The sequence below is a fragment of the Leptodactylus fuscus genome, chromosome 8 (assembly GCF_031893055.1).
Source record: "Leptodactylus fuscus isolate aLepFus1 chromosome 8, aLepFus1.hap2, whole genome shotgun sequence".
In the NCBI taxonomy this organism is placed as follows: Eukaryota; Metazoa; Chordata; class Amphibia; order Anura; family Leptodactylidae; genus Leptodactylus; species Leptodactylus fuscus.
Genome location: NC_134272.1, coordinates 21,815,759 through 21,831,702, shown reverse-complemented (window position 1 = coordinate 21,831,702; position 15,944 = coordinate 21,815,759). Strand labels below are relative to the sequence as shown.

Genomic DNA, 15,944 nt, shown 5'->3' with positions numbered 1-15,944 from the left:
GTGTCCGTACATTTTGCATTGATTTAAATGGGACATCAGGTGCATTCTTTACAGTCCGTGTCTGTCCTTAAGGGTCCGTTCACAAAGATGTCCGATTTTTCAAGCGGACAGCAAAAACCTACATGCTGTGTGTTGGTTTCAGCATTGAGACGCTCTATGTCTCTGATAGCAAGTAAAGACACTACATGAAGTTTCGGTTGCACAGGACCGTCCATTATGTGACTGGCCTGTCTTCTCTTCCCTGATCCTGCTTTGGTCGCCTCCTCGGGGTCTTTGTCTCTGCCTCCCCCCCCCCCCCCCACAATCTCACTCAGATCAGGAAGGAAATGAAGAAGTTAATTCAGGGAACAGCTTTCGGTTTCATTTTGAGAATTTTGTTGTTTGTTCTGGGAGATTTTAGCACAGCAGAGCGAGCAGCAGAGTCGTCAGGAGAGGTCAGTATTTTGGGGTTGCACAGGAAAGGGTTAATATACATATATATATATATATATATATATATATATATATATATATATATAGGGGTTGGCCCTTAAGAAATCCAATACATAAGAGGGTCCCATAGCCCTTATCATGGTCTGATGCTGGGGGGTATTATATCTGCTGGGTGTAACCTTCTAGTATGGCAGCCATTCATAGCTATGTAAAATTATTACATAAAATACAAACATCACATTTGTCATATTGTATGTAAATAACAATGTGCTGAGCTGATAGAGCGCAGTACTGACACGTTATATCATATACACACTGTAACGCCATGGCAGACACAGAACAGAAGAGGCAAAACAAATCCTTGTATGTTAGGAACCTGTTGGCACCAATGAAAGTTTACATGAGCAACACCTGGACATAGAAGATCAGCCTGTGTAGCGTAGTTGGGTGGAAATGGAGGGTTAAAGGGTTAACTGCACCATCCCTGGAGTTTAAGAGCAATGAAACAGTTATTGGAGGCCTTCCTGGTGGTTTGGAACAGGAAATGGGTAATCTCAGCACCAGCGGTTGTGTATAGCACAGAAAGGGTTAATTTCTGTCTCCATTGTGGTCAAGGGGTCAATGCTAGTATCCTTAGCAGTCTTGGCTGAGAAAGGCGGTACGCAGCAATTAATTGGTTAATGTCCAAATTCCTAATGATCAAGGGCAGAGATCGTATTTATGGTAATATGTCTGGCGGTCTACAGCAGGAAAGGGGTTAATGTGAGGATCGCTGGTTGTCTGTGGGAGTAGATGTATTAAGGGTTAAATCCCGGTGGTTGCTCCCAGCATGGGTGGAGAGGGAGGAAGGCGACTGTAAGTGGAAAGTCATATAGACCTCTCATCATTCTAGGATCAGGCTGAGTGATTTAGGCAGGGCTGGTGTTGAGGGGGTGGCAGAATGGGCAATCGCCCAGGTCCCCAGTCCCCAAAGGGGCTCCACGGGCACCCAAAGTCAGGTCCGGCCATATCGATAACTGAAAGAGACCCAGAGTCATGTGCAGCAGTCATGTGCACCTCTCCTAGGCCTCCGGCGTCATCTTCTGGTCTTTAGGTGACATTACGCATTCTGGACGTCACCCTCTGCGGTTACATGGGGCGTGCTGGCGCATAAAAAGGGTAAACTATTATATATAAGGCATCTCTTATAAGGGATTGCTTTTATCTGTAAGAGGGGAACTATACTTGTTAAATGGGCTTATTTATAAAGGGGGCTATCACTTATAAGAGGGCTAATATTAATAGGGGGGATTATTTATAAGAGAGCAGGATTATTTTTACAGGGTGACTATTACCGATAAGGGGATATGGTACTGATATAGGGCACTATTTATAAGGGCACTATTACTGATAGGGGTGTAATATATAAGCAGGGACTATTGTTTATAAGTATTTATTGTTCTGAGACACAACTTATCTTATATATCCATTACTAGAGAGGCGTGTGGGCTTTAGTTTTTATTGGTATCGTCTTGTGTAAGATATGACATCATAATAGTCAGCCATTATTAGATATGATCAAATCAATTCGTCACAAAAATGAGAGAACAGTTCATGGGAGATGAACCCAAATTTTTTCAGGTTTGGATGAAACCTGTGAATATTTTTTTAAAAAAACAACTAATCTTATGAGGTTCACCCATCACTAGTCACAATAAAAATTAATTCCAAATTTTCAAAAAGTTTTCGATGAATCGCACGAAATAACGTTGCTACATTTGTTTATTAAAAGAAGGTCATTGGACCACATAATCTAATCCAGCCAATAGACCCCTATAAACTGATTACTATTCTTATTGGTTGGTTAAGATTGGCCAATGCCAGTGAGTTACTATTGGACTTTTTGGGACATGCGGTATTGTTCCACGTGTTCAATAAAGTCTAATAAACTACTTTTTGGGAGCAAAGAGGGCACATTCAATTGAGACCAAATCTAATCTGTTGGCCAAATCGATGGAATCTGATCCAACACAAATTTCAGAAAATTCACTCCTCTCTAGTCGGTATAGATGAGACAATAGCAAGACTGCTTTTAGGAGATATAGAGATAGTTCACCTTCACCTCCTGTTATCCTCTGTTCTACTTCTCTTCGATATCTCCATCATATTCCATAGTGCTTTTTAGATCTTTACATCACTTACTATCCCCAATTGTGGGACCATTTTCTCTACGGTTGTAGGAGATGTTACCACTAGAGATGAGCGAACAGTGTTCTATCGAACACATGTTCGATCGGATATCAGGGTGTTCGCTATGTTCGAATCGAATCGAACACCGCGTGGTAAAGTGCGCCAAAATTCGATTCCCCTCCCACCTTCCCTGGCGCCTTTTTTGCACCAATAACAGTGCAGGGGAGGTGGGACAGGAACTACGACACCGGGGGCATTGAAAAAAATTGGAAAAAGTCATTGGCTGCCGAAATCAGGTGACCTCCATTTTAGACGAATAGTGGATTTCAAATCCGGGTCATATGAGAATGTGAACTTTGTGACTATGAGACAGGGATAGCTGTACAGGCAGGGATAGCTAGGGATAACCTTTATTTAGGGGGGAATGTTATTAAAAATAACTTTTTGGGGCTCTATCGGGTGTGTAATTGTGATTTTTGTGAGATAAACTTTTTCCCATAGGGATGCATTGGCCAGCGCTGATTGGCCGAATTCCGTACTCTGGCCAATCAGTGCTGGCCAATGCATTCTATTAGCTTGATGAAGCAGAGTGTGCACAAGGGTTCAAGCGCACCCTCGGCTCTGATGTAGGAGAGCCGAGGGTGCACTTGAACCCTTGTGCACCCTCAGCTCTGCTACATCAGAGCCGAGGGTGCGCTTGAACCCTTGTGCACACTCTGCTTCATCAAGCTAATAGAATGCATTGGCCAGCGCTGATTGGCCAGAGTACGGAACTCGACCAATCAGCGCTGGCTCTGCTGGAGGAGGCGGAGTCTAAGATCGCTCCACACCAGTCTCCATTCAGGTCCGACCTTAGACTCCGCCTCCTCCGGCAGAGCCAGCGCTGATTGGCCGAAGGCTGGCCAATGCATTCCTATGCGAATGCAGAGACTTAGCAGTGCTGAGTCAGTTTTGCTCAACTACACATCTGATGCACACTCGGCACTGCTACATCAGATGTAGCAATCTGATGTAGCAGAGCCGAGGGTGCACTAGAACCCCTGTGCAAACTCAGTTCACGCTAATAGAATGCATTGGCCAGCGCTGATTGGCCAATGCATTCTATTAGCCCGATGAAGTAGAGCTGAATGTGTGTGCTAAGCACACTCATTCAGCACTGCTTCATCACGCCAATACAATGCATTAGCCAGTGCTGATTGGCCAGAGTACGGAATTCGGCCAATCAGCGCTGGCCAATGCATTCTATTAGCCCGATGAAGTAGAGCTGAATGTGTGTGCTAAGCACACACATTCAGCACTGCTTCATCACGCCAATACAATGCATTAGCCAGTGCTGATTGGCCGAATTCCGTACTCTGGCCAATCAGCGCTGGCTCTGCTGGAGGAGGCGGAGTCTAAGGTCGGACCTGAATGGAGACTGGTGTGGAGCGATCTTAGACTCCGCCTCCTCCAGCAGAGCCAGCGCTGATTGGCCGAATTCCGTACTCTGGCCAATCAGCGCTGGCCAATGCATTCTATTAGCCCGATGAAGTAGAGCTGAATGTGTGTGCTAAGCACACACATTCAGCACTGCTTCATCACGCCAATACAATGCATTAGCCAGTGCTGATTGGCCAGAGTACGGAATTCGGCCAATCAGCGCTGGCTCTGCTGGAGGAGGCGGAGTCTAAGGTCGGACCTGAATGGAGACTGGTGTGGAGCGATCTTAGACTCCGCCTCCTCCAGCAGAGCCAGCGATGATTGGCCGAATTCCGTACTCTGGCCAATCAGCACTGGCTAATGCATTGTATTGGCGTGATGAAGCAGTGCTGAATGTGTGTGCTTAGCACACACATTCAGCTCTACTTCATCGGGCTAATAGAATGCATTGGCCAGCGCTGATTGGCCGAATTCCGTACTCTGGCCAATCAGCACTGGCTAATGCATTGTATTGGCGTGATGAAGCAGTGCTGAATGTGTGTGCTTAGCACACACATTCAGCTCTACTTCATCGGGCTAATAGAATGCATTGGCCAGCGCTGATTGGCCGAATTCCGTACTCTGGCCAATCAGCACTGGCTAATGCATTGTATTGGCGTGATGAAGCAGTGCTGAATGTGTGTGCTTAGCACACACATTCAGCTCTGCTTCATCGGGCTAATAGAATGCATTGGCCAGCGCTGATTGGCTGAATTCCGTACTCTGGCCAATCAGCACTGGCTAATGCATTGTATTGGCGTGATGAAGCAGTGCTGAATGTGTGTGCTTAGCACACACATTCAGCTCTACTTCATCGGGCTAATAGAATGCATTGGCCAGCGCTGATTGGCCAGAGTACGGAATTCGGCCAATCAGCGCTGGCTCTGCTGGAGGAGGCGGAGTCTAAGATCGCTCCACACCAGTCTCCATTCAGGTCCGACCTTAGACTCCGCCTCCTCCAGCAGAGCCAGCGCTGATTGGCCGAATTCCGTACTCTGGCCAATCAGCACTGGCTAATGCATTGTATTGGCGTGATGAAGCAGTGCTGAATGTGTGTGCTTAGCACACACATTCAGCTCTACTTCATCGGGCTAATAGAATGCATTGGCCAGCGCTGATTGGCCGAATTCCGTACTCTGGCCAATCAGCACTGGCTAATGCATTGTATTGGCGTGATGAAGCAGTGCTGAATGAGTGTGCTTAGCACACACATTCAGCTCTACTTCATCGGGCTAATAGAATGCATTGGCCAATCAGCGCTGGCCAATGCATTCTATTAGCGTGAACTGAGTTTGCACAGGGGTTCTAGTGCACCCTCGGCTCTGCTACATCAGATTGCTACATCTGATGTAGCAGTGCCGAGTGTGCATCAGATGTGTAGTTGAGCAAAACTGACTCAGCACTGCTAAGTCTCTGCATTCGCATAGGAATGCATTGGCCAGCCTTCGGCCAATCAGCGCTGGCTCTGCCGGAGGAGGCGGAGTCTAAGGTCGGACCTGAATGGAGACTGGTGTGGAGCGATCTTAGACTCCGCCTCCTCCAGCAGAGCCAGCGCTGATTGGTCGAGTTCCGTACTCTGGCCAATCAGCACTGGCCAATGCATTTCTATGGGGAAAAGTTAGCTTGCGAAAATCGCAAACTGACAGGGATTTCCATGAAATAAAGTGACTTTTATGCCCCCAGACATGCTTCCCCTGCTGTCCCAGTGTCATTCCAGGGTGTTGGTATCATTTCCTGGGGTGTCATAGTGGACTTGGTGACCCTCCAGACACGAATTTGGGTTTCCCCCTTAACGAGTTTATGTTCCCCATAGACTATAATGGGGTTCGAAACCCATTCGAACACTCGAACAGTGAGCGGCTGTTCGAATCGAATTTCGAACCTCGAACATTTTAGTGTTCGCTCATCTCTAGTTACCACCATTGTTATTGACCAAGTTGCTCCTTGACTTTGCAGGAGATTCCATTGACTAACCAAGAAAGATGGCATGTTACAATTGTTTAGAGGTTGGAATATTTTCTAGGGATAATCCAACGTGCTACGAGTGCCTGATCGATGTGATCAAGTCTGCATGGGGAGTGAAGACCGTGCATTCAATACCCATCACAAACTCCATGAATGATTTTGAAAAATGGGTCCGGCGATGCTCCCTTGCCATCCTCTATCACAGCAAGACTAGAGGTCGGATCAATGTCACGGATGTGACAGACAGTCTGTATGATATGGAGCTAAAGTATCTATATACTACACTGGGTAAGTTTTGGATATTTATAACCAGACACTAACTAAAGTCTTGTGGGCCCCAGTGACAAACCTTGACTGGCGTCCCTATCCCCTCCCTACAGCATATTCTTGATAGCAGGAAACAGCTAATCTACAGGGGTCCTAACAGTCTAAGTGACCAGTGGGAGTGCCACATCTAGGGCCCCTGCTGATAAGCTGACTGAAGGGACTATGGACTTTTGTGAACGCCCTGACCACTTCACTTTTTACATTGCACAGTATGTGTTTTATAGTGACCGTGTGATGTAATTACAGTCTGTAATGGTAAGCCTTTGAAGTAAATAGGGAAGGTGCCCCACACGGTATAATATGCTCCACAGTGTCCCCCACAAAGTATAAAACTCCACAGTGGCCCTATACAATATAATGCTCCACAGTAGCCCCACACAGTTTAAAATGTTCCCAAAGCCTGAACACAAAATAATTCTCCACAATGGCCCCACACAGTATAATATGCTCCCCAGAGCTCCCACCCAGTGGAAACACACAGTATAAATTACTCCTACGCACCCCCCTTTGAGCCATGTCAGGCGAACCCCACAAAATTTGTTTCTACAAACATTTTAGGTTCAGCCTTCCAGTTTGTTTCGATGCTATTATTGTACACTTGGTTGTTCTCAGACCCCAGGCCTGAGTGGTGACCCTTGGTGTATAAGATATCAGTCTTAGGCCAGAAGAGCTCCGAAAAACAGAAGCCCTGGCGAGCCCTTTGTTATTTTAATCACCTCCCTTGGGCAGGTTTCTATTGGAAAGGGGGCCCAGTTGCATTTCCATACATCACATGACACTAGGCCCCTTAACAAGATGTATAGCGGAAGTAGTGGTCAGCGAACCAGGCTTACCCCAACTGCAGTCATGGTGCTGCAGGGCCCCGACCATCTCCAGCTGGCTGTGGGCCCTGTACCCTCACGGGCTCGGTCACGGTTCTATCCCCTGCGACCATGATTGTTACTCCACTGTCCAACATACTGCAACATATTCTCTGTGGTTTGTGCAGGAAAGGAGAAAGTAATTGTTGTGATTGATCATCTGGAGAACAGAAATGAGAAGGAGAAGACCCGAATCCTGAACAATCAGCCCAGTATACACAACCTGGCCAGTCATCTCTTTCTCTTCAACGGCAACGAAGAAACCGAAGGAGCAAAAGTGAAGAAGTTTATAAACCTAATAACACGTCATGGTAAGTAGCAAACATAGCCAGTGCCAAAGGTAACATCTCACACATCTCTATTACCAAGGATCTGACTCCATACTGTGTCCTGGGCCTGTGCAGATTCTGGGGTGCCAGGGAATAGTACATACAGTCCTATGAAAAAGTTTGGGCACCCCTATTAATCTTAATCATTTTTAGTTCTAAATATTTTGGTGTTTGCAGCAGCCATTTCAGTTTGATATATCTAATAACTGATGGACACAGTAATATTTCAGGATTGAAATGAGGTTTATTGTACTAACAGAAAATGTGCAATATGCATTAAACCAAAATTTGACCGGTGCAAAAGTATGGGCACCTCAACAGAAAAGTGACATTAATATTTAGTAGATCCTCCTTTTGCAAAGATAACAGCCTCTAGTCGCTTCCTGTAGATTTTAATCAGTTCCTGGATCCTGGATAAAGGTATTTTGGACAAACAATTCAAGTTCAGTTAAGTTAGATGGTCGCCGAGCATGGACAGCCCGCTTCAAATCATCCCACAGATGTTCAATGATATTCAGGTCTGGGGACTGGGATGGCCCTTCCAGAACATTGTAATTGTTCCTCTGCATGAATGCCTGAGGATTTGGAGCGGTGTTTTGGATCATTGTCTTGCTGAAATATCCATCCCCGGCGTAACTTCAACTTCGTCACTGATTCTTGAACATTATTCTCAAGAATCTGCTGATACTGAGTGGAATCCATGCGACCCTCAACTTTAACAAGATTCCCGATGCCGGCATTGGCCACACAGCCCCAAAGCATGATGGAACCTCCACCAAATTTTACAGTGGGTAGCATGTGTTTTTCTTGGAATGCTGTTTCTTTTTGGACGCCATGCATAACGCCTTTTTTTATAACCAAACAACTCAATTTTTGTTTCCAAAATGAAGCTGCCTTGTCCAAATGTGCTTTTTCATACCTCAGGCAACTCTATTTGTGGCGTACGTGCAGAAACGGCTTCTTTCTCATCACTCTCCCATACAGCTTCTATTTGTGCAAAGTGCGCTGTATAGTTGACCGATGCACAGTGACACCATCTGCAGCAAGATGATGCTGCAGCTCTTTCGTGGTGGTCTGTGGATTGTCCTTGACTGTTCTCACCATTCTTCTTCTCTGCCTTTCTGATATTTTTCTTGGCCTGCCACTTCTGGGCTTAACAAGAACTGTCCCTGTGGTCTTCCATTTCCTTACTATGTTCCTCACAGTGGAAACTGACAGGTTAAATCTCTGAGACAACGTTTTGTATCCTTCCCCTGAACAACTATGTTGAACAATCTTTGTTTTCAGATCATTTGAGAGTTGTTTTGAGTAGCCCATGATGCCACTCTTCAGAGGAGATTCAAATAGGAGAACAACTTGCAATTGGCCACCTTAAATACCTTTTCTTATGATTGGATACATCTGGTTATGAAGGTCAAAGCTCACTGAGGTTACAAAACCAATTTTGTGCTTTTTCGCACCGGTCAAATTTTGGTTTAATGCATATTGCACATTTTCTGTTAGTACAATAAACCTCATTTCAATCCTGAAATATTACTGTGTCCATCAGTTATTAGATATATCAAACTGAAATGGCTGTTGCAAACACCAAAATATTTAGAACAAAAAATGATTAAGATTAATAGGAGTGCCCAAACTTTTTCATAGGACTGTATAAGTACTGGATCTTTAAAGGGGATTTATTATTGGTACAGGGAAAGAAATAAGGAACAGGAATACAAGAAAGTAGGGAAGGAAGTGCTGACCTAACTGTGAACTTACATTCTGATACCAGTCATACATACACCACAACTCCGCCATCTCACAAGTAACCTCCGGCCTTCTTCATTCTGTTTCTCCAATCACGGAGAGAACAAACCAACTTCATTTAAAAAGAAACTCCACGTTGTGAAAACTGAGCATTTTTGTTGCAGATTTTGCTGTGGCTTTTTGAACCAAAGCCAGGAGTGGACTGAGCAGACGGTAGAAGTATAAAAGCTTCCTATATATTTCCCATTCTTTTTGTAGACATTCTTGGCTTTGGCTCAAAAAAATGCAGCAAAATCTGAAACAAAATAATCTGCGTTTCCACAACGTGGGGCCTCAGCCTTAGAAACTCTTTGATGATCAATAACCGGTTAATTGGAAGTCAGAAACCTTCGATTGTGAATTGGCTCTTTTAGAGTCGGACCAACTCCAAAATGGCCAGAATGGCAGCCTTGCCCATGGAGACATTGGCCCTTCCATTTGAGGCTTACAATATGGTGGGACTTTCGATTTTCCTGCCTCTCTTTTTCCCACATTGGGGCTCTGCATTGTCTGTGATTTTGGTGCAGTGGATCCCCATTGAAATCACCCATGTTCTCACACCAGTCTCTAAGTATGTTTATGTCGTCTTTAGGGGAGCTGGGATTCCCTAACGCCATTCTTGTGGCATAATCCACATGACAATGATTCGCCATTGAATACAGGAGATTAGTATCATCCTCTGACATATCAGGGCAGTTAGAAACAGTCCTATATAAGGACAGATAAGTATTACAGAAAGAACTGGATCACTGTACTTGACACCCTTAGAGTATGTTCACCTGCCTCAAAATCCGCCTGCAAAAATGGCTCCCATAGACTTCAAGGGAAGCCACTTGCTTTCTTTTTCCCCGATCGCTAATAGCGGAAAAAAGAAACAAGATGCCCTATCTTGCCACAAATTCCCATATAGACCTCAATACAATATAAAGATGTCCCATAGTGGGCCCTCCACACAGTATAATGTCAAACATTGACCCCTTCTCCAAGTATAGTGTCCAATAGCACCCCCTTCACCTGGTATAATGTTCCATAGTGGCCCCTCTACACAGTATAATGTCCCACAGTGGTCCCTTCACCAGGTATAATGTTCCATAGTGGCCCCTCTACACAGTATAATGTCCCACAGTGGTCCCTTCACCAGGTATAATGTTCCATAGTGGCCCCTCTACACAGTATAATGTCCCACAGTGGTCCCTTCACCAGGTATAATGTTCCATAGTAGCCCCTGTACACAGTATAATGTCCCACAGTGGTCCCTTCACCAGGTATAATGTTTCATAGAGGCCCCTCCACACAGTGTAATGTCAAACAACGGCCCCTTCACCAAGTATAGTGTCCCATATGTGATTTGCTGGAGGTGTATTACATTCAGCCTGATTTTCCTATTTCTTATTTTGCAGCATTCAGAGCCCTGATCTTGGTAAGCATAATAAATGATATAATATGTGTAATATAGCTATATAATATAGACGTGTCCTCCTGGATCTATCCACATATTTGTGTGTCGAGAGATCATCAGCTTTTCAGGATAATACTGTTTTACAACATAGGAGGAAAATTATCATGAGGGGAGATTTTATGAGAGTAATAATGGAAGGGCTGATGTAGGGGCAGTGAGGGGTACAATAAGATGTATACAGGAGGCCTGATGTATAGAGATAGCTAGCAAAGATTTTTGGTGAAGGAAAGAAGCAGCAATATACAGTATATAGTAGGCAGCGGCGAGAAAAAACACATAGAAAATCAGAAGAGGTTAATGTAAGAAAAAATAGGACCCTCAGCCTGTCAGCTGGACCCAAATAGTATAAAGAAATGGGGTCAAGTGTTATCAAGTATTAGAAATAGTGCTAAGTGTGAACCTTGTATGGGGCACCAGGATCAGGCATGTGTCAGTGTTATACGGATGCCCCCTGTGACAGTGTGTCAGTGTTGTACGGTTTCCTTCTGTTACAATGTTTCAGTGTTGTACGGCTGCCCCCGGCTACGTGTCAGTGATGCATGGCTGCGCTCCATTACAATTTGTCAGTGTTATATGGCTAATCTCCATTACATGTGTTAGTGACACACGGCTGCCCTCTGTTATAATGTGTAAGTGTTGTACAGTTGTCACCTGTTACATTGTGTCCGTGACATACAGCTTCCTCCTGTTAAAATGTGTCAGTGATATACGGCTTCCCCATTACAATGTGTCAGTATTGTATGACTGCTCTCAGTTACAATGTGTCAGTGAAGTATGGCTGCCCCGTATAACAACGTGTCAGTGTTGTATAGCTGCCCCCCTGTTATAGTGTGTCAGTTTTGTACGGCTGCCCCCTGTTACAATGTGTCAGTGAAGTATGGCTGCCCCGTGTAACAACGTGTCAGTGTTGTATGACTGTCCCGTTAGTGTGTCAGTGTTGTATGGCTGCCCCATATTACAATGTGTCAGTGTTGTACGACTGTTGTGCATTACAACATTTCAGTGACCTACGGCCTCCCTATTACAATGTGTCAGTGTTGCACGGCTGCCCCCTATAGGCCGCTGCTGTAATTTCTTCTTTACACCTATGTTCTTTCTTTCTCTTTCAGAGATTTACCATTTGGCTGACTTTCTTCTTTGTCGTTCTGTTCATTGTGATCATTATCGTCAGTGTCAAATATTCCAAACTGCCCGAAATCGAGAATGAGACATCCACACCCGAAATGCCCAACATCACCTGGCCCAGCACCCCAAATACTACACCCCAGAGCAGCGCCCCTGTGCTAGACAATGTGACCTCTCAGGCCATAAACACTACAGGGTGAACAGCACCATGGGGGGGGGGGATGTATTAATCCTCTCGCACCTCTTTTCTTCCAATTCCATGTTTGATGGTGTATGATGTGTGTACAATATTTATCGCGCGATTGCGCCTATTTTTGAAAGTATTCTGACATGACATTTTTATACCTGCCTAAAATTTTTGAGGTGGTCTCTACAATAGCAGAACATGGAGGCCGAGTGTAACCATGCACAGCTTTAAGGCTTCTTGTTTTTCCTATCCTGAATGTTCTTGTATTTTGTATCTTTTTGTAAGTTTTTGTATTTTTGATCTCTTTGTATGTTCTTATATTTTGTATCTTTTTGTACGTTTTTGTCTATTATCTGCGTAAACTTTCCTATCTTACTTACTGTCGTGTATTCTCTTATTTTTTCACTCGATCAGCCGTCTCTTCGGATTGCCATTTAGCTCCCTTGGAAAGCTGTGTGACACCCAATACTTGCACATTTCATCCCACATCCAGGTTTTTCTGTGTTTGTATTCCCTGCCATGGCAGCGGTCTCTGCACATAGAGCTCATATTGTTTGGCAGTGTTGACTGTATTTGTGCGGTTGTTGCACCCAGCTTTTCCACGCCTTCCAAGGAATCTGCCAAATAACGTGCCAGAGTAACATATTAACATAGTAACAGTAGATAAGGTTGGAAAAAGACACAAGTCCAACCTAAAAACCTACCACGCTGATCCAGGGCATAGCATGTATTGGCAGAATCTTGAAAAGCTGGGTGATATCTCCTGTAGTGGTTGTTACCCAGCTTTTCCAGAGACAGAAGTGAACAAACTAGAATTTTCAATACTTTGGGACCTGCTGGGGAGGTTACGGATCTACAAAGGAGGTCACGACACTACATTGTCCATTGCTTTTCCTGACACTGATCATTTTTTGCATTCCGTTCTCGCTGCTGTCCTGCCCCTTTAAGGCGATGCAGCTGAGCTTTCTCTGCATCCATTCCCAGAACTTGAGTCATAACGAAAGTGAAAGGATCTTTCATCTCCAAGAAACAGAATCCCAAAATACAACTAGAGCTGAACCTCGACCTGTCTACACCAGAACGAGAGCGCAGAGTTGTCACATAGAGAGACCGCAATAGACAGTGACAGCTGAGACCCCACATAACAATGAACAAGACATCTCCATTAGATAGTGAAAGCCAAGACCCCAGGATGAGAAGGAACGAGACCCCTCCAGTGAGCAGGTATGGAGTTACATATCAGATTGTGTGTATCGTGGTGTCTCTCTAAGGCTTGATTCACATTTGCGTATGGGTTTCCGTTTTTGGGATCTGCTTGGGGACCTCCTGAACGGAAGCCGAATTCGCATAAAAAAGCAGTTACCTTAGGAAACCTGCGGACCCGATAGACTATAATGGGGTCTGTCTGGTTTCCACACGAAAAATGTAGAGAGAAAAGTGCTACTCACGGCGCTTTTCTCTCCGCGTTTTTCATGCGGAGAGGGGAACGGAATCCCCGAACTCAGATGTGAACTGAGCCTAAATGTAAATATTCTATTCATAATTCAATTAAATTAATTTGCAACCTAAATCTAATCGCCTAAAGATTCAACGTAATGTATTAACCCCTGAAGGACCAGCATATTTTGGGCCTTAAAGGGATTCTATCATTTAAACTTAATTTTTTGTAGATCACACGTCGGAGTATCCTTAAGAAAGGCTAATCGTCTGCTACCTTTAGATGTCTTCTCCGCACCGCCGTTCCATAGAAATACCAATTTTCGCCGGTATGCAAATGAGTTATCTTGCAGCACTGGGGGCAGTCCCAAGCACTCAAACAGCACTGGGGGCGTCTCCAATGCTGCAAGAGAAATCTCCAGCCCTGCCTCCATCTTCTTCAGGAACATTCTTTTCATGCGTCTTCTTCTGGCGCAGGCGGTGAAATTTGTAGGCTGACTGCGCATGCCCACAGGCTACAAGAAAATGGCCTCTTACTTACTGTAGGCCCATTCATTTGAGCCTGCTCCAGAGGGGGAAACCGCGACTGTCGGAAGCAGCAAGAGTCGTGACAGGCGGGTTTTGACCCGAGAGCCGTGTCACTCTTGTTGCCAAAATCCGCCCTACCACCCCCCGTGTGACCTTACCCTTAGTTTAGTGCCATCAGGACTGAGCTGCCATCTATGACTACAGCTCAACTATAGGAGGTATTTGACAAGCCTTTCACTGCCCTATACCAACAAGGACTTCACTAATAAGCTTTACATTGCCGTAGACTAGAAGAGACTTTAGCTTGTCTCACTGGTAACATAAGCCTCCACCATGTTTAGAAGGGATGTGAAACAGTATCAGTGTGCTAACAATGAAATAAAACTGGATTTGATGATTAATAACAGTCTATTTTTAATCTTAATCATATATATATATATATATATATATATATATATATATATATATACACAGAAGTGCAGCCACCACTAATACAAAATCCACTAATTAAAAAAAACTGAGTCACAATTGTTGCCAAATCACAAAGCAATGTGCAGAGAAATGACTGGAAAAAAACAGTGTGAATGTGGATGGCAACAGCAACACTATTTCTGGTCTTGAAAAAAACTAGAATAAAGACTTTTTAAAAAAAAAAAAAAATCAATGAACCACAAATATTCTAATTTACCATGGTGTCTTTTTGTACTCTGAGGGTGCATTCACAATGAGTAAACGCTAGCTTATTCTGAACGTAAAACACGTTCAGAATAAGCGGCGTCTAAAGCAGCTCCATTCATTTCTATGGGAGCGGGGATACGAGCGCTCCCCATAGAAATGAATGGGCTGCTTCTTTCACTCCGTGCAGTCCCATTGAAGTGAATGGGGAGTGCCGGCGTGTACGCTCCGGCATGAGCAGAGCTTGCCGTATACGCCGGCACTCCCCATTCACTTCAATGGGACTGCACGGAGTGAAAGAAGCAGCCCATTCATTTCTATGGGGAGCGCTCGTATCCCCGCTCCCATAGAAATGAATGGAGCTGCTTTAGACGCCGCTTATTCTGAACGTGTTTTACGTTCAGAATAAGCTAGCGTTTACTCATTGTGAATGCACCCTCAACCATGTCTTTATCTTCACTGACATAGGTTCAATTCCTAGTAGTCATGTGGCATCTGCTCAGAGAGAAATACCTCATAGCCCAAGACTTCCTCTTCTTTCTCCTCTTTTTGATGAGTTGAATGAGATCTTCCAGCACTTTTTAATGTAGAGGTGGAAGACAAGAGAGTTAGTAGTACTAGTGGCAGGAGGTTCGCCCATCTCTAATAGTGAATATTGCTGATGATGATTTTAATGGTTTTGAGGACGAGAATGTATTTTGGTGTTTTCAGCAAGAAGACGACAAGTTCATCTTCAAAAGTTGGTGGTGGCTTATGTTGTATTCCAATACCAAAGTAAGTAAATCCCTGTTTTTGATCATTAATAGCTCAGTGATGATAATAGTGATTATATTGATGATGGTGACTAATATGGTGGTAATAGTGATTATAGTGATGGTAATGTTGGTAACAATGACTATAGTGATCATAGTGATTACAGTAATGATGGTGATTATAGTGATGACGGTGACTATAACGATGGTGCTAGTGATTGTAGTGATGGCGGTGACTTAATAGTGATGATGATGACTATAGTGATGATAGTGATTACAGTGATGATGGTGACTGTGATGGTAGGGACTATAATGTTGATGATAGTGATTATAGTAATGATGCTGATTACAGTGATTATATTAATGATAACTACTATAATGATGGCGGCTATAGTGATGATACTGATTATGGCAATGATGGTGACTTAAGTGATGATGATAGTGATTATGATG

At 44.2% G+C, this 15,944-nt stretch overlaps 1 protein-coding gene across 1 annotated transcript; it reads left to right on the top strand.

Annotated features, from left to right (window-relative positions):
• Positions 1-386: 386 nt before the first annotated feature.
• Positions 387-12,345, top strand: LOC142216427 (uncharacterized). Its single transcript, XM_075284234.1, has 5 exons — positions 387-434; positions 6,016-6,312; positions 7,340-7,522; positions 10,729-10,748; positions 11,897-12,345. The coding sequence occupies exons 2-5, from the start codon at positions 6,042-6,044 to the stop codon at positions 12,110-12,112; spliced, it is 690 nt and encodes a 229-aa protein (XP_075140335.1). The 5' UTR covers positions 387-434; positions 6,016-6,041; the 3' UTR covers positions 12,113-12,345.
• Positions 12,346-15,944: the final 3,599 nt, after the last annotated feature.